Source organism: Mustela putorius, unplaced genomic scaffold, assembly GCF_011764305.1.
Source record: "Mustela putorius furo isolate JIRA1106 unplaced genomic scaffold, ASM1176430v1.1 tig00003899_pilon_pilon_pilon, whole genome shotgun sequence".
Lineage (NCBI taxonomy): Eukaryota > Metazoa > Chordata > Mammalia > Carnivora > Mustelidae > Mustela > Mustela putorius.
This window is the reverse complement of record NW_025422048.1, coordinates 16536672-16561608: the sequence shown is the minus strand read 5'-3', so window position 1 is coordinate 16561608 and position 24937 is coordinate 16536672. Positions and strand designations below refer to the sequence as shown.

The 24937-nt window shown below is 39.9% G+C and overlaps 1 protein-coding gene across 5 annotated transcripts in view; it reads left to right on the top strand.

The window, feature by feature from the left end:
- Positions 1 to 24937, top strand: part of PHF6 (PHD finger protein 6) — a 46733-nt gene that overhangs the window by 5783 nt on the left and 16013 nt on the right. For all 5 annotated transcript variants that reach the window (XM_045068018.1, XM_004778410.3, XM_013048916.2 and 2 more), the window contains 2 exons: positions 12491 to 12624; positions 12929 to 12972. In XM_045068018.1, the coding sequence (XP_044923953.1) occupies positions 12491 to 12624; positions 12929 to 12972 (178 nt within the window). The remainder of the gene's footprint in view (positions 1 to 12490; positions 12625 to 12928; positions 12973 to 24937) is intronic.

Sequence of the window (24937 nt, the reverse complement as noted above, 5' to 3'; positions counted from 1 at the left end):
CTTGCTGATTTTTGAGAACCAGAGCAGTATGTTTTTATTTCCTAGTCCTTAAAAACAAATTCAGAGGTAAAGAAAGAATACTACTTACCAGAAAGTGGTTGTACTGTAAACCTCATCACCCCATTATTTATTCCCTGGCATTATGCATATGCCTGGAAATGCGTCTACATCCTGAGTCGTTAGCATTTTTGTCACTTGGCATGGCTGCTCTGGTCCAAACGGGAGCAGTTTTGGTCTCTGATGTTACTTATTATTAACGAACGCAGTGCCTGGTTTTACATGAAGCAGCGGTGTACATCTGGCAGCATTGGTAAATCCAGCGGGCATTTCATTTATTTGGATGTGTTTGTGAAGACAGCATCAGAACATTGTACAAGCTTCACTAATATAAATTGTTTTGATTAATTTTTAATGGTATGGTGGGGGGAATTCATTTTTCCCCAAGTGTAGTGAGTTATAAAGAATTAAGTTTGTCCCTTGATCTAGAAAGTGGAAGAACATTGGAGGTGCAGACCACAAGCTATAGTAAGTAACAGACTTGGATGTGACTCCTAGCTCTGTCGCTGACTAGCTGGAAGACCCCAGGCAAGTCATCTACTTCTCTGCGCCATGTTTTTCCTCCCCTGCTAAAAAGACAGGACTTGTCTCACAGGGCTGTTGTGAGAATTACAAGAGAGGCTGGACAGGACTTAGCATGGTGCCTAGCACGTGGTTAGGACTTGATAAATGCTAGCTACCACTGTAGTTATTGTTTATAGATAATAATATCCTGCTGATGTCACTGTAGGCTAATGAAAAGCATGCTGGGCTGGGAAAGTCATGAGGCTTTTTTTTTTTTTTTTAAATAACTCTGCTACTGACACATTATGTAACTTTAGCTAGGTCGTTAACTTATTTGTCTTTTTGCCAGTGGTAAACAGATAATGCTGTATCACCACTTATTAAACAGCGATGTCCCTTGGCTAACCAGTTCTATAAAAGACAGAGTGAGTTACCCTAGGAAAGGTGTTTTAAAAAGCTGTTTTGAGGCTATGGGCACCTAGTAGTAAGGAATAGGGTCAAAAGGAAAGAACTCTTGAGCCTAGTACGTAGTTTTGCTTCTTTCCCTTCTCCCAGCTGTCAGAATTTAAATCAGTTACATAGGGGATAGGGCTAGAGCAGCATTCATATATTTAACTTTGACTTCTAGGTGAAAAGTAGGTCATGAATACCTGTCGAAAATAAACAGGAGTGCTGGTCCCCGGGTGCTTTCAAGTCAGGTTCCAGGCTATACCTGGTGTTGGCTTAAGATAGGTGCCCACTCGCCCCAAAGAAAAATAAAGAGAAATGAGACTGGGGCTTGTGGTGAAGGTGTTTAGGTAACCAGATGGGTCAGAGTCTTGAGAGAGTGAGAGGTCACAGAACAGGAGGTACAGGTATATGGTTTCTGTCTTCTTACTGCCACAGGCAGTTTTCGGAGGTTTTCGTGTCAGTCGCAAAGATCAGGGGAGGAAAGTTATTCTGTGTGAGGAAATTCATCTCTTTTGCATTACCTTTGAGCTCCAAGATGGACTGGGAAGAATTTGCCAGGGTACTAAGGATTTTATCATTTGAGTCTTTGTTTTTGCAGTTAAGACAGATACGTATTTTTCCAGAATGGTTTCCAGTTTCTTCTGCAGCCATATGGAGACGCCACATCTGTACCATCTACTCTTAATTCTCCAGCCATCTAGCCAAGAAACGCGAATTTCCAAGTAAAATTATATGAATCATCGTCACCGTTTTCATTTTCTTTAAGGAGATACTTGGGAAGAGTATATTTGAAGAACATACTCTTTCTGGATGAAGCTAGGTGGTGAAATCATTAGCAGTATCTACGCTGGATAATAGTTACTGTTGGAAGTGGTAACTGTCAGATGTATCACTCTGAGAACAGGAGTTCAGAGGCCGTTTGGTTCACCTTCCCCACCCCCTATGCAAGGTTGCCTCCAAGCCAACCAACATAAGATTTTCATCTCTGCTATTCTTAAATATATCCAGAGGTGGTGATTCTACCCAAGCAGCTTGAATCATGACCGTAATTACATGACACTCTTCAGAATTGAGAAATTCGTCCTTCTTTATAATTTAATTATCTTGCTTAATTTAAGCCATTAATTCTAGGTCTCTCTCCTTCCATTAAAGGCAAGATTTGGGTTTTTTCTTTAATAAAACTGGAAAATCTTTCATATACTTGATGAGTATACTCAGGTCACTCCTAAGCTTTCCCCTTTTTGGACTAAATTTTATAGGTCTAAAGAAATCCTCTGAACATTTTTCCTGTCCCCCCCCCAATAGTAGAAATAGCTAACATTTACTGAACACTTAATATGGTGGCAAAGTACTTTAAATACAGGATTCTTTACAATCCTGACCATCATAATGTGAGATGGGAAGTTTTAATTCTCCCTTTAGGGATGAGGAAGCTGAGGCCGGCAACTTAAGCTGACTAAGGTCCTATTACTAGTAAGTGGCAGAGCTGCCATTCGACTTCAGGGCCAGTGAACTGCCCAGCTAGAATCTTGATTACCCCAGGTTATACTAGACTGCCTTTTAAGCTACCCAACCCCAAATCAGATTTTAAACAAATGTAAATATTAGAGCTTAGTAGTTTTTTTAAACAAATATGGAAATACTATTGGATTTAGGGTATAATATGACACCTTTTCATATGTATTAATAGCATTGTTTTTAGGACAGAAATCTTATATAGGTACTAGGTAAGAATATTCTGATTCTTCGCTACCCTCAAGATATTTTTTGTGGCCCCTAAAAATGGGAAGACCAATTTGACATGGTTCCAGTGGAGTGCTGGGTGCCCTATAGAAATGGGGTATCTAATTTTGAGAGTTTATGATTTAAATATTGGGTATGCCATGAATCTGTGTATATGACAATTCATAGATACAACTTTTTCTTCTGTGTGGGAGGAGGCTTGCCTATTTAGGTAAGACTGCTTCCTAGAGATGGTGAAGTTTAAAAAAAAGGGGAGGGGGGTGAGTCCAGAAAATAGGTTAATACTAGAGTGGGTCACTGAGACCTGCAGTAATGGAATCGAGTTGAGTAAGGTCGGATAATGGCAGGTTCTTTAAACCGTAGGCAGGAGTTTCACCTTGGGTAGGTGGGGGTGGGGATGGGCAAAGCAGTTTTCAGGAGAAAAGGGATGTACAGTAGTCACTGCGGAGAATGAAATAATCATGGTAGCGTGTTTGTCTGCTGTACATTGATGTCCTGCAGCAGCGTCTTAAAACTCAGCCTCTCTGAACCATTATTCATCATCTGCCTTGCCCTGAACCCTGAGTCTTTTTCAGAATCCTTTACCTTCAACTCTTCCTTCTTACATATCTGTCACACTGGTTCTCCTTCTGGGATGTCTCTGCTATCTTTTCTTTTCTTTTTCTTTTTCTTTTTTTTTTTTAAGATTTTATTTATTTATTTGACAAAGATCACAAGTAGGGAGAGAGGAGGAAGCAGGCTCCCTGCTGAGCAGAGAGCCTGATGTGGGGATCGATCCCAGGACCCGGGGATCATGACCTGAGCTGAAGGCAGAGGCTTAACCCACTGAGCCACCCAGGCGCGCATCTGCCATCTTTTCTTTTGCAGGGCTACCCTGTGCCTAGTCCTCCTTTTCCCATCCTTCCAACATACTGCTGCTAACTACTGGATCTCTACTTCCCTGACTTCGAACTTTTACTGATGCCTTCATGTATACAAAATCATACCCAGAGGCTGCCCTTCAGAAGTCATAACTTACCCTTTCCATCCTTGATCTGATTCTCTCTCCTCTTGGTTTCCCAGACATCCTCGGTGTGTCCCTACTGCTGTGCACATACTGACATTATTCATCCTCGCTGTTTCTTAGCTGCCTCTCAGTTCTGTTTTTGACTTCAGCTCAAACTTCACCTCTGTCATAGAAGTTTTTAAAAAAAATTGTTTTTATTTATTTGAGAGAGACAGAGATCACAAGTAGGCAGAGAAGCAGGCAGAGAGAAAGGGGGAAGCAGGCTCCCCGCCGAGCAGAGAGCCTGATGCGGGCCTCAATCCCAGGACCCTGAGATCATGACCTGAGCTGAAGGCAGAGGCTTAACCCACTGAGCCACCAGGCGCCCTGTTGTAGAGTTTAACATCACATGCATTGTGTTTGTTGCATGTGTGCAAGCCTTTCTTCCCCACTATATTCTGGTCTCTGGGAGGGTAGAGACTTCTTTCGGCCTAGCATAGGAGTAAGTGGGGATAATGCTTGGAAGACACTTGGCACAGCCCTTGGTGTCTCATTAGCATTCTGATAAATAGATGGGCACTCACTGATTGTTGGATTTGAGGAGAGAAGAGCTTCAGTTGGATAACAGTGGGAAACCTTAATAACGGGCTAGGTGTAGATTGGCCAGGGAAGTAATGGTAGAGCATAAAATGCCTCTTTTCTGGTTAATCAGTGCTCTGGTGGTTTGCATCTCTAGTGGTTTGAAAAGGAAGGGGAGAAATCTAGTGGGAAACGTGCTACTGGTTATTTTTTCAGGACAGTGGAGAGCTGTATATGCCTCAGCCAGGACCGTTTGCATGTTTCTTCAACATTCCCTGACCCAGTGTGGTATTATTTTTGTTGTTTCCTTAGGCATGGAATTTGTCACGCCCTTGTCCTAGAGTCTAAAATTCATCTCTCTGTCCATTTGTCAGTTATTTAATTTAGTGCCTACTTTGTACCAAGCATCATGTGAGACACTTCAGTAGGTGCCACTATGAATACATACAGTTTAGCCTTAGGAGTATGTAGAGAATGCCACGGGAGAGCTGGGATAAAGGACCATCAGTAACTCTACTTGAGAAGTCAGAAGGCTTCATAGAAAGTGACACTTGAAATGTGTTCCAGGGGGAAAGTGATGCCGTAGAAGTCAGAGGGGGAAGAGTTTCAAGGAGGAGGAAGTGGGCAAAAGTATTAGGTAAGTATTAAATGCCAGTGCTATTTAAAGTAGAGTGAATAGCTCATTTAGCATTCAGTAAGGGCAAAATGGAGTGCCCACAGTGCATAGAATGCTCCGACTGTTTACTGCATACAGAGAAGCGGAAGATGCCAGGTGATTGGTCAGTGGTGCTACTAACCCTTGGAGCACTGGTCCTGAACCAACTGTGAAATCTGAGTGGGCCGTGCAGGGGATTGCAGGCATATATTTTTTGAGAAAGGTTCCCAAAGGATTTTTTAAAAGATTTTATTTATTTGAGAGAGAGAGAGATCCCAGGACCCCAGGATCATGACCTGAGCCAAAGGCAGACACTTCACCAACTAAGCCTCCCAGGCGCTCTGCCTCCCACCCCTGCAAATGATTTCTGGTGAACACTTTTGGTTATGGACCATTGCCTCAGGAGAGGGGTTGGCAAACTTTGTGTCCAGGGCCAGATTATAAATATTTAAGAATTTGCCAGCTATATTATCTCAGTTTCAGTCACAGGCAATACTCAAAGAAATGAGCATGTCTGTGTTCCAATAAAACATTATTTACAGAAATGGCTGGTGAGCTGGATTGGACTTACAGGAACCCTGTCCAAGAGTATTTTTGTGGAAAAACAGGTAAATTCCTCCTGCAGATTTGTTCACTGGCCTTATTGTCATCTGTGCAACTAAGTGTAAATCCATCATGAGCGTATTTCTCTAAGTGTGTATTTTTTTTATAAAGCTCAGATTATGGCATGCGGATTAATTTTAATGCGTGCAAATATTTTACCTGTCATTTATATTAAAATGAATTTTGCTTTTCTTTGGAGACGGTTAAGGAGAATGAATATAAGGCGAAAGAGAAACTTCAAGTCCAATGATGGAGAAAATCAAGTCTTTGACTATTAGTGAATAAGTTAATTTTTTTCCCCTTTGCCTTCATTAAATACTTCTTTGTAACTGTGAATACTGTAAATTTATGTCATTACATAACTAGTTCTCATTTATTTGTGCTAATGGAGGAGAACCCAAACCAGTAATGTAAAATAATGTTTGTCTGGTTTGGGGGGATGTCTTGGTACTTACTTGAACATGGATGTGTATTTGACGTTCTTCCCCGATTAAGGATAGCAGGCAGCATGTTTAGAGTTCAGAGTAGCCTCAGCCTGAAAGACCTACCCCTGAGAACAGCCTGAACCTATTGATCTGTGCCCAGAAAAACTCGGTCTGAATGTTTTCAGGTGGAAACAAAAAAATACCCTTCAAAAGCTACAGTAAGAGAACTTAAATTTCTCATCAGTGATGACTCATAAAGTATGAGTATGGAGTATGTGATATTCACAGCAAGGTCAGGGACTAGGTTAAGGAAGAACTCGACAGGCTTACTTAGTTCATGGCCCTCCGGTTCTGAAAAGATTTCTGAACTGATTTGTTCAATAGCAGCTTAGATTTAGTCTGTTACTCTAGTAAAAGCTTAGATTTAGCCTGTTACTCTAGTAAAAAAAAAAAGTACTTTTCAGTAGCCCTGATTTTTAGAAGCACTTGGGATTTAAGGTCCTACCCTATCAGGTGTGTTTTTTTCTGATGACTTTGATGACTTTCAGATGTCATTTTTGCTTTCTAGCTTTCCATTTAGACCTAATTATTATGCAGAGTTTATTATTATTGATAATGTGAAGTTTGTGTTTTTATAAGACCCTCTTGAAAACACTGGACTATTTTTTTCAGTTGTAGCTCTAGCAGAAATCAGAAACAGTCCTGAGTTCATGTTCCTCCCCACCACGCAGTGCTATTCCTTTTAGGAATTTTTTTAAAAACATTTTATTTATTTATTTGAGAGAGAGAGCGAGCACAGAGGCAGAGGGAGAAGCAGACTCCCCTGGGATCAGGGAGCCCAACATGGGGCTGGATCCTAGGACCCCGAGATCAGGACTTGAGCCAAAGGCAGACGCTTAACTGCCCGAGCCACCCAGGCACCCCATAGGAATTTTTCTTAAGATTTATTTATCCCTTTTTAGAGAGAGACAGAGTGAGAGAGAGCAGAAGGAGGAGTGAGGAGAGCAGAGGGAGAGAATCTCAAGCGGACTCTGCTTTGAGTGTGGAGCCTGGTGCAGGGCTCGATCCCATGACCCTGAGATCATGACCTGAGCCAAAATCAAGGGTTGGTCGCTCAACTAACTGAGCCACCAGGCGCTTCTTTTTAGGAATTTATAACCAGTAAATCAGACAGCTGTCACTTAACCAGATAATTCAGAGGTCACTGAACTTTCTAACCATACTGGATAGGCGAGGGATTCCATTGCTTTACTTAAAGCAGTGACCCTGGAGTTTAGGAGCATTTTTTAGGCAGCTTGGAAAACTTACCCCAACTGCCTTGTCCCATGTTTTTACTGGAGGTAGTAATTATCTGTTACTGAAAACAGCAGACACCGGTGTAAGGTGAACTGACCTCACTTTATTTTTGTCTCATGTCTCCTGTGCAGATATCCTAGGTAGCCTGTTCCCAACCCAAGTGCTCTTGGGATGTTTTCTTTGCCTACAGGTCTCATTTTGGAACCTCTTCTGCGTTCTCGTAGGTTTATAGCCCTTTCTTGGGAGCAGATGTCAAGAGTAGTAACTACTTGGCCGTGAGTATTTATATCTGTACGGTGGTGATCAGTCCCTGATACACATTGTCTATACGCAGCAGTTAAGCTGGGCACAGCTGTCTTAGCAAGCCCTTTGTCCCTCGCTTCCCTGTGACTCTGGCTAGCCATCAGACTCTAGCTTTTCCCCCCGAAAGCCACCCCTTTCTGCCCAGCCTAGAAGTTGGGAATCTCATTTTAGTTTCACTTTGTGTCTCTCTGTGCCCTTGGATGAGTTTTCCCTATGGTTTACCCATAGCTATGGAGAAAGCAGTATTTCTCCTTTTATTCCGTAGGACTTCTTCCTGTTACAGACTGAATCTCAGCCCTGGCCTGGCTCAGCTGACTGAGGAGCAGGTACATGCCAGTCTCTGGCTCCCGCAGGACTTCAGCTAAGTCATCATCCTTTCGGTTCCCGTTGTCGGCTCTCGGGTGTGACTTAGTTCCTCTTTAATCTGTGGGTCAGCCCCTTGAGACTCAGCTTGTTGGGTACAGCTTGACATTAGCGTCAGATAGCTTCACAGCTTTTAGAATAGTGCTTACCACAGGCAGGGAGGGTGCAGACATGTTGGTTAAAGGGTACTAACTTGCATTTCACTAATTTTTAAAATATTGTGCCATATAGCCTGAATATATATATATATAACTTTTAGCAAAAAATTTTTAAAGTTAGTATAGCTTCTGACCATACTGTAAAGATTACGTGCAAACATCTGCAGTAGGATGGGGCCTCCCCCCCACTTCCCAGGCTCCCTATTTCAGAAGAGGTGATCGAGTTTTGAGGCTTGCTAGGTCTACTAGGTAGCAAACTGAAGAGAGGAGGGAAAATGAAAGAAAAATCATTATCAACAAATGTTCACCTCTACTTAAAGAGCTTGAAATCAGGTTGACATTTATACTTCTGTTGGGGGCAGGAAATCAGCCCTCAGCAGAGTATTTGCTGTGTGGGACAGACATTTTTGCAGGGGGAAGAGGTCCACAGTTAGTTCACCATGATCCTGTCAGGTTAACTTTCATTTTCCCACATTTGCAAGAGTCATGGGTAGTGTAAACTTGATATGAAATGGTAGCTCACAGTCCTTCTGCTAGGAGCCCAGTAGGGACTGTGACAAATTTGAGGGCAAATGTTTTATGTAGGGGCGCCTGGGTGGCTCAGTGGGTTAAGCCTCTGCCTTCGGCTTGGGTCATGATCCCAGGGTCTTGGGATCGAGCCCCACATGGGGCTCTCTGCTCAGCAGGGAGCCTGCTTCCCCCTCTCTCTCTGCCTGCCTCTCTGCCTACTTGTGACCTCTCTCTCTCTGTCAAATAAATAAATAAAATCTTTTAAAAAAGAGAGAGAGAAATATGGTATGACATTGCCTGGGTCCAGCACACTGCTGCCTTGCCATTTTGGAGACCCCATGATCCTGTGACTCTATTTCAAGAGAAGTCATCTTTGTTTTATCTCCCATAATTTTTTTTTAGGTGTACCAGAAACCTATCTGGTTTCCCAACTTCTTTAATTTTTCTTTTTCTCTCTTTTGATTCTCAACCTTATATCTCACAGGGCTAATCTGTGCCTCCCAAATAGTCTCACTTCTGTGCATTCTATGCCCCTTCTACTGGACTGTTCTTCTCAATTGTACCTTTCCAAAATCTAGATCAGACTGTTTAAATTTGTAGGCATGTTTAAAGATTATTCTGTGAAATCTGTAGGCATTAGAAACATATATGGGAAAAAATATGCTGGGAGATACTAAAATCTTCAGTAACAGGAAGCTTAAAATCAACACATTTACTGAGCACTACTTTGTAAAAGCACAGTGGCAGTGTTCCAGAAAACTCAATCTAGAAACAATTGATGGATAAAATCTATACATTTACAAATATAATTAGCCACGCAAGGAAGTAAAATGCGAAGAGCCAAAAATGAATACTATATCTTAAGTCCCACTGGAGTTTAGAGATGAAAGAATTATTTAGGGGTTAGGGTGTATAGCGTAGTACACTTCAAGGTAACAGTTGTGTCTCCATTTTGTGTTCATAGGCACACAATGATGTTTAAATTGTATATTTTGTTTTCTTATGGGTACTTTTTGCTATTTGGTTAGCATCTTGCCAGAATTTCATGTACAAGTGGGTATTTCAGCTTATATACGAATGCTGCTTAAAATAGATCCAGTAAATTCTAATTGAGAAAAATTCCTACTGCTAACCTTAAAGAGAATTTTCCACTCTTGGAAACCATTTTTAATGGAACATCTTCTTCCTTTCTTCCTTGAGGAACTGACAAAAGTGAGAATGAGCTTCTTCTCACTTAGAAATTGTATCTGTCCTAAATTACTGTAGTTAACTTGTGATACTTTGGGCAGATTTAAACTGAGAACCAGCAAAGACAAATTTTGATATATTTTGGACATTTGGTTTCCTTCTTATTCTCAACAAACTGACAGATGGGTATTAAAAGCATTGGCTAGTGTATTCTCCCAAGAATAATTTTTTACATGTGAAAGTATTTTTGCCCATTGTAGGAAAAAAACATCAGAAAATACGGGAAATTGTAAAGATAACCAGCCACCTACTGACAGTCCCTCAGCATTTTGCTGTATTTGCTTCCTCCCATTTTCAAAGAATTTGTGGGGTTTTAAAAAATTTTTTAAAAAGATTTTTATTTATTTATTTGACAGAGAGAGACCCAGCGAGGGAGGGAACACTAGCAGGGGGAGTGGTAGAGGGAGAAGCAGGCTTGCGCTGAGCAGGGAGCCTGATGCGGGGCTCAATCCCAAGACCCTGGGATCATGACCTGAGCCAAAGGCAGACGCTTAACAAATGAGCACCCAGGTGCCCCCAAAGAATTTATTATAAACCTAACTGTGATCATAATTAACAGAGTTTTGTATCCTGCTTTATTCTTCATACATAAACATTTTCCCATGCCCTTAAGTTTTCTTTGGAGCGTGGCTATAGACTTTCTGCCTATGGATGTGCTATAATTCAAAGATTTCTCAGTTGTTTTCCATGAGTGGTTTTACATTTTGGACTATTGCAAATAATTCTGCAGTGAAGATGATACATATATAAATCATTTGAATCTAATTTTTTTAGACTAGATTAATAGAAGTAAAGTTAGTGGATCAGGAAATAAGAACTTTTTAAAAGCTTTCTGATATATATGGCAAAAGCTGCTATGCAGAGTATAGTGATTCCCAGCAGGATACGAGAGTGCCCATGTCACTGTACTTTTGCCAACGTCGAGCCAAGTGCAGTATTTTTAACAGTCCCTCCCCTCCTTTCATTTTTGCTCGCTAATTGAATTCATAATCGTTTCTTCAAAATGTACCTGTGCAAACCCATTTTTGATGAAATTTCAAGATGAACTATTTACAGTAGAGTTCTTAATGAGGTGGAGTAATGTTCAACCTGTTTAGATTTAAAAAAAAAAAAGGTTGTAAAATAGTATGTACAGAATTACATAGACAAATACTTGCATGTAAACATTGTAACATACTCTAAGTGTATCTCTGGTAAGCAGGAGTTAGTTTGTTGTTGTTTGTTTGTTTTAATTTTCTTTTGCCTTCGTGTTTTCCAAAATGTCTGTAATGTGTTTTTTTTGGTGAAAGATATAATTTGCTAAAATGATAAAACTTCATAATTAAGCTGTAGTACAAATGCTGCACCTTCTCAAGAATTTACAAGCTCCCCAAAAGTGTTTAACAGCTTTTCCTGCTTGATAATTTGGCACAGTATTTCTTTTTAAGTAATACTCTGAAGTTTCTGTATTTAAGGAAATGGGAGTGTTTCTCTAATATTAATAATGGCACTAGCCCTCATGTTTTCTGGAATGTACCTGTATTGAGAATGTTTCTGACTCAGTATTTCTTAAATGACAGTTTGAATGAGGGGTTGAGTGTTTGACTTGCTTAGAGAAGTGTAAGGAATTTATAATAGCTTTCCAGTGTACCCAAATTGCTTAGGGGCCAAGTAATCCACAAGTTAGGGTGGTGAGTGTTCTTTATATTAAAATTAATAGAGGAAGGAGAACAGTTCCGAATGAGGTATCTAGCAACCAAGAAACGGTTTTTAAGATTTGCCTTACAGTGAATTTATTTTGGCATGGCATTTATAGCTCAGGAGAATAGCTCATTAAAAGTCCACTCAGTACCGTGTACAATGATACGTTAATCAAAACCACTAACAGTCATTGTTATGTGCTTTTTTTTAAAAGAGCTTTTTCGTAAATTGAGAGCATGAGCTAGTTAAACAATAGGAATTATCTAATAAAGTCAAAAGGTAAATTACATTAAAATATGTTTAAAGAGTCTGTTCTTCTATCTGCCTGAATTCATAACACGAGGTAAGTAACATAGATTAAATTAAAATAGATGAGTGTATTTTCACAATCAATTTGACATCACAAAATATTTTTAGAGCTTGAGATATTTAAATATCTACTTAATTTTTTATCCTTCTTCGTTCACTTGAAATTGATTTTACCAAGTTCCCCAATAATATGTGAGGGTTTTTTTCCCCCAAAGATTTTCATTAAGGAGAAATGTAAAGGAAAAATTTTTTCTGGTATGAGACATTTTCCACAGTTACCCATTTCCAGGAAAATCTGGATTGTGAAAAGGTCTAAGTGACATACAGATTACAGTCCTGATTCACAACATTTCAAATTTTCTCTTGACCACAGTGAAACAGTAGACATTAATAATATTCCATTAATTTTGTCAGCATTCAATCTTGGGGGAGAAAGTACCCTTAGTTGAATTTTATTCAGATTATTTCTAGGCAAGAAAACAAGAAAAATTGCATTATTAGTTACAAAACTTTTCAATAACCAGTTTGTTTTCCTTGACAGAGATTGATATGCCTCTAACCTGCCATCATGGCCTTAGCAGAATCGCACACTAATAATCATTATTTTATTGTTTTGCTGTAGATGTGCTCTTTGTGCCATTGTCCTGGAGCCACAATTGGTTGTGATGTGAAAACATGTCACAGGACATACCACTACCACTGTGCGCTGCATGATAAAGCTCAAATACGGGAGAAACCTTCACAAGGAATTTACATGTAATTATTTAACTTCTCTTTCAGTTGTTTTTTTTTTGTGTGTGTTTTGTTTTGTTTTAGCAGTCCTATTTTCTTTAGGCTTTTGTAAAAGTTTTTTTCCCATTTCAAAACATTTCATTATCATTGTAAAGGGTGTTTCTGGTAATGAGTTGAATGGTTAGACCCATGGCATAGGATGTTTAATAAGATTTTTGGAATCCAGCTTGTGAATGGGATGAAGTGTACTGCTCATTTTTTTAATCTGAAAAAGAGTTTAGTTTTTTGGCTTGGTAATTTTTGACTTCTTCATTTTTTTTTTTTATAGGGTTTATTGCCGGAAACACAAGAAAACTGCACATAATGCTGAAGGTACGTTGTGCAGCCACTTTTCAACATCAGGAAGAGATTTGAGTGAATTCTACTATACTAATTTTTACCATAAGGTGTATCTCAATAGTGAATACATTTCAAAGAATTAACAAAAGTGTTAGGATAAACAAGTGCATAGTGAAAGAGATATGGATTTTTGAGAAAATATTTACCCCTGAAGTTCTTGTAAGGAGTATGTTGAGATATATTTTATCTTTAGGAAAAAAAAGGATGCTAGTGATTTTGGATTTCTGTGCTCATGTAAGTGTTAGTAGATTGTAAAGGTAATAATAGGGATCCTTAACTACTGTCGGATGAGCTAGAGTTATTGGTACATTTTGTGATCACCAGGCTTACTGTTAAATTTTTAACATTTACTTTTTTGTACTTTTGTACAGTTGTACACATTGTACTTTTTTTTGAAAATACAGACATGTTCATAAGAAGTGATCAATCTTAAAGTATGTTAACTTTTAAAATGACTTTATAGTTTATTTCTCCTTAAACTTATATAAAACAACATTGGGGTGTTTATAAATAGTTAGCCAAGTTGTCCTTGGTCTTGGAAGGGATGGAAAGTTCTTAAATTGAACTCTGACTTGGTTCACGCCTTTGTAAACATACGGTTTTGATATTTTCACTAGCTATATAGAAAGGCTTAGATTTAATCTGAGATTGTTCTACCCTTCCAGTTAAATTAGAGATCTTTGGTTTTTGGTAGCCTCTGAGAACATGTTGCTTAGAATTAGGAGGGTTTGAACCTGCCGATTTAGGAAGTGGTTTCCCATGTTAGGGTTTACCTAATTATTCGTATTAGCCTATTAAGAGTTTGTCACCCTCTTTGTTTGATATCTTAGATCGTGGCTATAACCTCCACTTTGGGACTCTAGATTAGTTCCAGTACTTAGTGTAGTGTAGACTTAAAAAAACTTGTCTTTAATGTAAACAGATTGGATAAATAGTAAGACCAGAACATTTTAGAGGTGATAAAGTACTACTGAGAAACCTTTACACTGTTTCCCTTGGTTTTTTTTTTTCCTCGTTCAGTTTTAGAATTCAGTCGAAGACCTTGTTCAAAGGTTAAGAGGAAGCTTGCCCACCTTTCATTACTTCAGATTTTAACAATGGGTTTGATTCTCTTTAAGATTGTGGTGACCAGATGTGTATGGTAAAGCAAGGGTTAAGAGCTAAGGCCCTGAAGGAACCCAAGTACCGGCTGCTCTGGGGCAGGAGAGTTGAGTGCGGCAACCATGTTTAGTGGAGCCGGCTTCCCTTCTATTCTCTAGCTTTCTGAAGCTGATAGTACCATCTAGTGGTAGGGACAAGTCACTGCAGGCTGCGTAAAGTAAAAGAATTTTGATCACCTTTTTGCTTTGAGAAACTTACCGAGAAAGATCTAAATTAATACTTTTCAGGATGATTGTTTTTTAATGTAACTGGCAGGTTCCTACAGTTCAAATTCATGATATGATTGTTTTGAATTTTGGGTTCAGTGTATACTTTCGTAGCACTATGGGACCTCATGCCGTATTGATGTATGAACAATGTGTTTACACTCACATTGTAGAACTTGAAGCATAATTTTACAATTTAAAGACACTTCAGGGTTTGTATTTATTGACTTTTGGCTTTTATCACTTTTATCTAGCTTTAATTTGCTTGATATTGAGGGCTTTGTTAGAAACAGATTTCCGGCTATTTCATTGTTCTACTAGGAAACCATTGTTCTAGTAGGAAAACAGGGGGCTCCAATAGGAAATCTACTTTATGATTCTAATTTATGGTTGGGGTTTCTAGGATTGTGTTTCAGGATGGTAGTTTGTGCAACAGAGAGGAATTGATACCTGTGGCCATATCTCCTGGTCATTTGCCTTCGGCTCAGTCATCTAGTTTGCTAATACTTAAAATGATAAATCCTCTGTGATTCAGTCTGTTCATATGAGTTTGATGTAATATGAACTGTGTTTTGAAATACTAAATTTGAGATTCTCTTTACTGTCTCCACAGTTTTGCCTTTTCCAGAAGGTCATATAGTGGGAGTCATACCCTACGTAGCCTTTTCCAGTTAGCTTCTTTCACCGAGTTGGCTGTTTTCTTGGAGGGCAACGGATTAGTTGATATGTAAATGCTTATGAGAGAGGCTGTGATAGGCGAGAAGAGATTGAAGGTCTGGGAAGGAGGGAGACTCAGTGCTTGAACAGAAGAATTGCCCTGTGATAGGAGAACATTTCCTTTGTAATAGGAGAGCGGGAAGAGGGGGGATGGTTCCTAACTGGTCTGTTGTCTCTGTGAGGGAAAACGTAGGGTGAGGCCTGAGGGTTGGAAATCAAAGGCGGGAGGAGAAAGTTTGAAAGAACAGTTGTGAAGACTGGGAGAGGAAGTTTGCCTAGAGAAGTTTCCCGAGTGGATAGAGGGCTCAGTTAAGGTTGTTAACCATTAATTGACATAGTGATACCCTCAGGTTGTGTGACTTCCTTCAGCACTTCAGGATCCGTTGTGTAGCACAGAGAGAGGGGTTAGTTGGTTGGATCAGAATTGGGATTTTGCCAAGTGGGTTCAACAAAGAAGTAATGGTCAAAGGGAATTTAGGATATCTGCAAGGCAAAAATCTGAGGGAAGTGAAGGCAGGAAAAAAAGAAATAGGAAGGAGTTAATAGATTGGGTGTCCTGGTAAGGTTGAAGGTCAATGAGAATGAAAGTACTCAGGAAAGCAATCATTTTGTGGTCCCAAAGTGTGTGTGATTTATAGTGATTTCAGAGGTTAGAACCATTTTTAGGTGATTGTGAAGGTGTCTGGGTGTGATTATCGGAATTGGGTAGTTGATGGAGAACACCACTGAAGGTCACGGAACTTGCTAGGATTGTCCCATAGGCTGTTGAAGTCACCCAGGATGCAGCGGGGGCTAGGAAGGAGAAAAGAGCTGTAGGCTGTGCACTACAGAAAATCTGAAGCGGGGGTAGAATGGAAGGGAGGAAGGTAGCATAGTCAGTGACCAGCAAAATTGGCATCATCTGGGAGTTGGTTAGAAACGCCTAATCTGAAGCCCCACCCCTGACCTACAAAATAAGCATCGCCACTTTGACGAGATCCCAGGTGGTTCGTGTGCACGTTAAAGTTTGAGAAGCAGTGCTTTAGCTGAATGTCGTGGATGTCAGGCGCAGGGCTTTTACAAGGGGCTACAGAACTAATGGTTCAGCAAGGCTGTCTAGTAGAACTTACGGTGTCAGTGGACGTGTTCTCTATTTGCACTGTCCAGTATGGTAGCCACTAACCACATGTGGTCATTGAGTACTTAAAAAACTGTGTAGTACCCTCCTAGTCTTAACAGGAATTTATACATTGGGGCACCTGGGTGGCTCTGTTGGGCATCTGCCTTCTGCTCAGGTCATGATCCCAGGGTCCTGGGATTGAGCCCCGCATCCCTCCCCACATCCCCACATTAGGCACCCTGCTCAGTGGGGAGTCTGCTTCTCCTTCTGCCCCTTCCCCCAACGTGTTCTCTTTCTGTCAAATAAATAAAATCTCTAAAAGAATAAGAATTTATACATTAAAATTGGACAGGAAAAGCCAGAACTAAATTCTAAAGTGGTATTTCAAAAATGTCAAACATTAGCAATAGCATGTAGTTCTAGCTTGTAACTGCTGCTAGTTTCTGAATTGTAGAAGTAGTTAAACATGACAGCTCGTCATCAGTAAACATTTGAGTACCTACAAGGAACTGTGATTACCTCTTGTGGTTCTTCTAAAACCCTTTTCATTAAGGGGTTAAAGCTTTTCTGTTTAATAATTTACATGGAGCAAAGTCATCTGTGGTGAGATAGGAAGCAGAGTAGAGGCTGAGTGTTAGTTCCTTGCAGCAAGAATGTGTAGATTGTTAAAGTCGTGATCACAATCAGAACCTCAGCTCAGTTTGGGTTCTTGACATCGTAAGTAGCCAAACTTGTGGCTTATTATTTTTGTTGAACTACCCAGTGCAGAATGTTGTGCTCAGGATGGACACGCAAGAGAAATCTGTGATCTCTTTCCTTTGGCTTGAAACAAAGCATGGTATGTAATGCATCACTTATTTTGGGGTGACCTTTCTGTCGCCTGTGATTGCTCTTGTACTGGATGTTAGTACACAAGATGAATTAATAAAACAGGGTTTGGGGTTTTTGGGGGGGGACATCATTTAGTGACAGATATGTGACGAGCTGATTAAAATACAGTGGTGACACATGAAAGTACTTAGAGGTAAAGGGGTATCATGCTTGTATCTTAAACCCTCAGAAAGTAGTATATGAATGATAAAGCTGATGTGGTAAGTTGTTAACATTTGGGTGAAGGGTATAAAGGAATTGTTTCTGTCAATTTTTATAAGTCTGAAATTACTTAAAAATAGCTTAGTGGTGGGGCGCCTGGGTGGCTCAGTGGGTTAAAACCTCTGCCTTCAGCTTGAGTCATGATCCCAGGATCCTGGAATCGAGTCCCGCATCGGGCTCTCTGCTCAACGGGGAGCCTGCTTCCTCCTCTCTCTCTCGGCCTGCCTCTCTCCCTCCTTGTGATCTCTGTCAAATAAATAAATAATAAAAATATCAAATTAAAAAATAGCTTAGTGGTAAGTGCTATAATTACTTGCAGTGGCCATAAAAGACAATGTAAGGGGGGCGCCTGGGTGGCTCAGTGGGTTAAGCCGCTGCCTTCGGCTCAGGTCATGATCTCAGGGTCCTGGGATCGAGTCCCGCGTCGGGCTCTCTGCTCAGCAGGGAGCCTGCTTCCCTCTCTCTCTCTCTGCCTGCCTCTCTGCCTACTTGTGGTCAAATAAATAAATAAAATCTTTAAAAATAAAAAAAAAAAGACAATGTAAGGGACTCTTTTGTGCCTAACCTTGGAAGAGCTCATCTTTAATGGACAGTTTGGAAATTTTTTTTTACAGATTTTATTTTTTTTACAATTTTTTTTTTTACAGATTTTATTTATTTGACATAGAGATCACAAGCAGGCAGAGAGGCAGGCAAGGGGGGTGGGGGGAGCAGGCTCCCCGCCGAGCAGAGAGCCTGATGCAAGGCTTTCACCCCGGACCCTGGGATCATGACCTGAGCTGAAGGCAGAGGCCCAATCAATCTACTGAGCCACCCAGGTGCCTCCAGTTTGGAACTGTTTATATTGTCAAATCATTTAACTCAATTTGTGTTTCAAGAACTAGAGTCATCATAGTTACATTAGAAATATATTGTGTGTTGTTATCCATGTAGATTCGAAGCCTTTGCCTACTTGAATATTCCCTTAGTATTTTCTTTTCGTTTGTTTTCTCTGGAATGTGCTGCACCTTCCAGTCCTCATTACTTGTATCAAATGGAAGTTTAGGGAGGTTCTACTATGATACCAAAGTCTTTAAAACCTTTTAGGTTTTGTAACATTGAATAGATTTAGGAAGTACTAGAAAGGCAATTTTGTACACTGGTTGAATATGGGCTCTGAAATCAGATCTATATTTGAATCTTAGCTCTGCTACTTACTAGTCACATGGTCTTGGGCAAGTGATTTAGTATCTCTTGGAGCCTTAGATACTGCATTTGTAAAATTGAAAAAAAAAAAAAAACCCTACCTGGAAGAACTGTCGTAAGGATTAAATGAAATAGCTTGTGTAAGGGCCTTAGCAGTGTTCTGGGGACATCGTCAAGGGCTCAGTAAGTACTACGTGCACGCGCTCTTCCTTGGGAGGTGATAGAATTTACACTGTATTTGGGATTTAACTTGGAAAATGTTAGTGATGTATTCACATTGTGCCCTCTGCTAGAACGGACTCCCTATTTTTTCTTCGATTCACCAGCTTTGTTGACTACCCCCGTGCAGAGTGCTGTGCTAGGCACTCTTGATGCTTATCTTTCACTTAGCACGCTTCACAAGCTCGTTATCAGAAGTTTCAGACGTACACAAGAGTATGTTTGAGAAAAAGCCCCATCACCTGGCTTTAGCAGTCATCAGCTCGTGGCCAGTCTTGTTTCATCTGCACCCCTCACCTACTTCCTCTGGATAATTGGGACTGAAGTTCCAGACCTATTTCATTTTAGCACACTTAATTAAGATTTACTATTTTTGATGTATGTTATGTGTTTATATATGCATCTGTATATGGATATGCATAAAATCATTTATCTCCCAACTTTACCAACAAAGCAGAAAGCAGAGTTGAAGCCGAGCAAAAGCACATCGTGTTTCCATGGGTGAAGGCAGGGCAAGTGACCTCCAGGCCTCCTGTGGTCGCAGCCCTATAGATGCAAAGCAGAGGTGGTGACGCTTGCCCCCCAGCCTTAATGCTCGTCAGTTTGCTTTTGTTTTCAAAATAATTTCACCACACATTTATTGAGTGCCTCCTGGGTGTGGGCTCATTGGGCAATTTAGAAAATAAGCCCTTTGACAAAGAGCTTACAGGCTACACAAGGTATGAGAAGAATAATAACTAACATCTGAATAGAATTTTCTAGTTTACAAAGCATTTTTCACATTTTCTTAAGGCATCCTTTTCAGGAAGATGTGAGCATTAGTTCCCTTTGATACACCAGGAGACTTCACCTCGTGGGCATTAACTAGCTTTACCAAGTTTTAAGACCTGGAAGGTGCCTGTCTTCAGACTTTCTATCCAGGGGTCCTTTCTACCTGATGTGAGACTTTGGGGAGGAAAGGCAATGGAGCTAAAACCAGGAGGTGAGAAGATGGGAAAAATACTGATTAGGAAGAAGAGAATTGGTAAAGGAACAGGTCGGGCTGGACGGTACTAGGAGGAGGAGAGTTGGGGCCCTGGTCAGTTGGTCACTGCTGTGCCTCCTAGTGACAGTCAGAAGGGTAACAGACAGGAGCCTGGCCTTTCGGAGGTGACAGAGATGTTTAGGAGCTGTACTCACAGCAAGTGGATGGGAATGCTTGGTGGCCCAGGAAGGAGCACAGCCTTGTTTTGTCACCTCCCTTACCAGCCTGGGTTTGTTGGAGTTGAAGCTGTGAACACAAGGGTAAGGTTTTGGGGGTTTATTGCTCTCATTTGTTTGAAAAGGTATATGAACGTTGTACAGGAGCCAGCAATATGCCAAGAGTATCCACTGTTCGCGAGCTTTCCTTCCATCCCTCCGCTTCTATCTGTTCCCAGATTCCTTTGCTAAACGCAACCACTGCTGGCTGTTTCCTAAGTACCCTTCCCAAGCCTTGCTCTGCAGACACAAGCAGATGTGAAGCCGTCCTCTTTCTAACTTCCGGAGCACCTGAAATGGTGTACTTCTGTGACAGTGGATATTACCACTTTAGAAGCATGTCGGAACTCACTGGCATAGATTTGTCCCAGCTCTGCCACTTCCCAGCTTTGTGACCCTGGCTAAAGTTATCAGACCTTTCCCAAACTTTTCCTTATCTGTAAAAATGAGGGATCTGGACGGTGGCGGATAGAACCTCGCGGGGCAGGTGGTGAGGCTCCAGCACGATCGCGTGTATAATTTGCGGAGCACATGTGGCACAGTCAGAACTCCAGAAGCTGAAATGTGAGCTCTTAGATTTGGGCTCTTTCCAATTTAGAGATTACACAGAAAAGGGCAAGATGCAGAATAGGATACTTAGGATCCCATTTGTTCGTGTCTCCTTTTAAAAAGCCCATTTGCACACACAGGGAAAACAGTAGCTAACAGATACGGAGAGGGTCTCACCGGCCAGGCGCTGTTCTTGAACTCCCTTCTTTACACGGGCGGACTCATCCGGTTCATTCTTGGGCCCTGTGAGGTGGCTCTGGCAGTTCCAGGATCCAAAACCAGGCTCTCAACCCTTGAGGTTGAGAAGAAAAGCAGTCGGGGGGGGGTTACTTGAGGGAGAGAGGAGGGGAGGGGAGGCCAGAAAGCCACGGCGCCACTGGGAGTGCCGAGCCGGCAGAATTAGAAGGTGGAAAGGGAGATTTTTACCTTTTTTATGCAGAGTTCCTTTATAATTATTACTGAAGAAGGAAACAACATTTAATGTTAAAACATTTTCACGCTTTTGAAATGGGGGTGGACCTGTTGTAACCGTGAAAAATTTAAACAAAAGCGCTGTGACTGGCCTCATGCTCCTTTTTCCATGTGCATTTTCAGTGATTTTTTTTTTTTTAGGGTAAATTTCCCAAAGTCCAGTCACTAGGTTGAAGGGTTGAGTCTTCTTAAGGTTCCTGAGGTCTGTCGCCGTGTCACTTTCTGGAAGGTTGTGCTGGCTTGTGCTCCCATCAGCGGTGGAGGAGTTTACCCTCCTTTCAGTGCCTTGGATGATGGAAGTTCTTTCAGTTATGGAAGTAGTTCATTTTCCATTGTTTCATATGAAAATAGTACAGTAATACTAAATTAAAGCAGATCAGTGAGCCCTGGCCTTGCCCTGAAGTCACTTTCTTGAGGAGTAATTGGTAGTCAGTTGGGTGACTGAGCCATACAAACCTGTGTAGCTAGTGTCTGCGCGCACTTACTGGTAAATACGGTGGCATCATAGTTGATGTACATACTATGATGCTACTTGCTTTTTTAATTCTGTGATTTATCACAGACCTCCTTCCCTGTTGGTGGTTCCAGATTGACCGCATTCTTTTTGCTTTTATTCCATTGAAGCAATTTTGTCTTTTTTCCTATCAGTTGACCTCATTCTTTTCCCCATAGAATAAATAGAACCATAGCGTATTTAAGAATTTCTCTGTCAAATAAAATCATTTATATCTATTTGTTTCACTAAAACAAACGAGACTGCATTGATCTTCCTTGTACATATATGTTTACTTACCTATACGAGTGATTCTATAGGATAAAGTTTTAAAAAAGGGGTTTGCATTTAACTTTGGGGAAAGGACTTTCACACCCAGATGGGTTAGGTTCCCACCAACAGTGTATTTCCTGCCTCTGTGCTGGACCTTATCAGTCCTTAATTTTTGCAAATCCTGTTATCTCATTTAATTTCCATTTCTCTTATCACTAGTAAGGTTGGCCTTACTGTTCAAGTTTTTTTTTTTTTTTCAGTCATTTATATTTTTTCTGTGAATTGCCAGTTTCTGTCCTTTGTGCATTTTTCTCTCTGGGTTTTTCCTTTTGAAATAGATTTGTGAGTGAGTGATTTCTGTAATAGGGGTATTAATTCCCCGTCACTAAATGGGAATGATTTCCCAGTTTATCATTTGTCTTCTATTTCTGTTACGGTGCCTTGTGCCATGCAAAGGTTTGTTTGTTTGTTTGGTTTGGTTTGGTTTGGTTTACAGATCTATTATTTATTTGAGAGAGAGAGCGAGCACGTGCACGCAGGTGAGGGGGGGTGGGCAAAGGGAGCCTGAAGCAGACTCCCTGCTGAGTGCAAAGCCCCATGCGGGGCCCCATCCCAGGACCGTGAGATCATGACTCGACCCCAAAGTAAGAGACAGCCACCCAACCACCTGAGCCACCCAGGTGCCCCCATGCAAAGGTTTCTAATGTTGAGTCAGATCTCAGTCCTTTCCTTTATGACTTCTTAGGTGACTTGACCCAAGATTATAAAAAATACTCTCCTCCATTTTCTTCTTTGTTATATTTATAGTTGGTTATTTTATGATAAGATTTTTCTCATATGGTGTAAGGAAAGGAGTGTCAGTGTTTAAAAAGTGGATAGCCAATTATGCCATCGTGTCTTCTCCCCACGCATCTGAAATGCTACCATTATACTCTGAATTCCCATATGCTTATGGATCTATTTTCAACCTTGCTTTCTCTCTTGCTGATATAGGTCTCTTCCTGTGACAAGATTTTAACTGCTGTTTCTTTATAGTATATTTTGAGATTTAAAAAAAAAAGTTCTTGTGTATAATATATTTACTCTTTGAGAAAACAGTGGGATCAACCATTTTATCAGAGTTGCATTAATTAGGTTAGTGAGAGCTGACATTCTGATGTTGATCCTGTTTGTCCAGAGGCATGGTGTAGCTCAGTATTTCTGTGGGGCTTCTTCTAGATTTTTATTTCTAACTCATTTTTTGTTTATTCTTACTTTTTATAAGTCTGCTATTTTGATAGGTGAAAATGACATATCACTTAATTTACACTTTGAGTCCAGAGAAGTCAAATTTCCTATAGAACTATGTTTAACTACTTACTTTCTGTGAATTATTTGATCATATGTTTGGTCCATTTTTTCAGTTGGGGTGTTAATCTCTTAGGAGCTTATATGGTAAGGATAGTGATCCTTTTTCACAATTACAGCAGGTTTTTCTCGTTTGTTTGCCTTTTAATTTTAACACTGTCTTTGCTATGTAAGTTTGAAAATTTAATATAATTAAATTTGTCAGTCTTTTACGATTTTTACTATTGCTTTTAAAGTCCCCTAAAATTTTACACCGAATTGTTCCATATTTAGGACCAAAAAAAGAAGGCCATTTGGAAAACTAGTCATGTTGGTCTGATAATGGAATCAGTTAAGTAATTTCTTTAACGGTGTTTAAGAATGCAGTGTTACAGTGTTAGTGATTATTTGTTTTCATTGTAACAATATTATGTGTATCACATGTATGGTATAACATGCATCAGAATGATTGAAACATTTGCTTATGATTTTTTATTTTAAAGAACTTTTAAATTGGGGGCAACTGCAAGTAATTCTGACAGTCCTAATGAAATTCTGTTTCTTAGAAGCTGTCAGTTTGAATGTTTGAAGTCTGTGATGTGTTCTGATAGGAAATTTGCTATAATGTTAAGATCAGAAGGTATTTTTGACTTCTCTGTCTTCACAGGGAATTAGCCATATAAATTTGCCTTGTTGCCTATAAAATGCTGTCCACTTCTACCTTTTCCCCTTTTTTCCTCCTTCAAACCCTACTGCAGTTATGTGAAGTGGCATTGATATAAATTTTTATTAACTGTTTCACAAACAGTCTGATGCTTTCGTTTCAAGTTTTATGTATTCAGATACAGTAATTAAATTACCCTTTTCTTGTCATAATGACTATGCTTTTATTTCTAAAACAATAAAAAAATTTAAAACCATTGTAGTATTTATTAGGAAATATATTAGCATCTATGATTCGAAGTTGATATGCTTTCTCATTGAAAAATTAGTCCCTGGAATCGAAGACTTATGTTAAAAGAAAAAAACAATGGAAGCATTAGAACTGTGCCTAAAACTTTTAGTTGGACCCTAAAAGACAAGTGAATGTTTGGTTTTTATACTTTTTTACACTAAATACATTGTCTTACGTACAGTAGGGCCTCAGTAAATGTTTATAGTGAATGAAACACCCTTCCGTTAATGGTAGAAATTCTTTTCAAATTGTTGGGAAATGTAGTGTAAAATTTCTGCATACATTTTGTTTAATCTCTTAAAGTATACAACTAACTTGCAACACAGCTTTTTTTTAACCATTTATGTTAGAAATGCCTTTTATACTTACCATTTAATTACTTGATCAGTAGTTAGTTCATTTGTACAAGACTTGCTCATTGAATATGATCATCTGATTTTTATGACAGTTCAAGAAGCTATGCTAGAACTGCGATGTCTGATAGAACTATATTTGTGATGATAGAAACATTCTCTATCTGTGATGTCTGGTATAGGCGCAGCTTGCCTCATGTGACCAGTAATAAGCACTTGAAGTGTGGTTAGTGTGAGTGAGAAACTGAGGGTTTGGTTTTGTTTAATTATAAGCAACAGAAATTGTAAAAAGCCACCATTTGCTCACGGCTACTATACCGGACAGCACAGATACACCTGCTTTATTTTCATTTAGTTTTCCAAGTTAGAGTAAGTTTATTTTCTTTAAGTGTTCTGATTTCACCAACAGTGTGAGGGAAAACGCTTTGAAACCTATGGTTAAAAAAAAAAAAAAAAAAAAACCAACAGTATAAGTGCTAGTTCTGAGAATTGACTTATTAGAGTCTGAAAATGTTTACTGACTTATGTGCACAGTCAAGATTCCAAAACTCATTTTTATAGAATTATAAACTCAAAAGGAATAATGACAGTGATTATAAT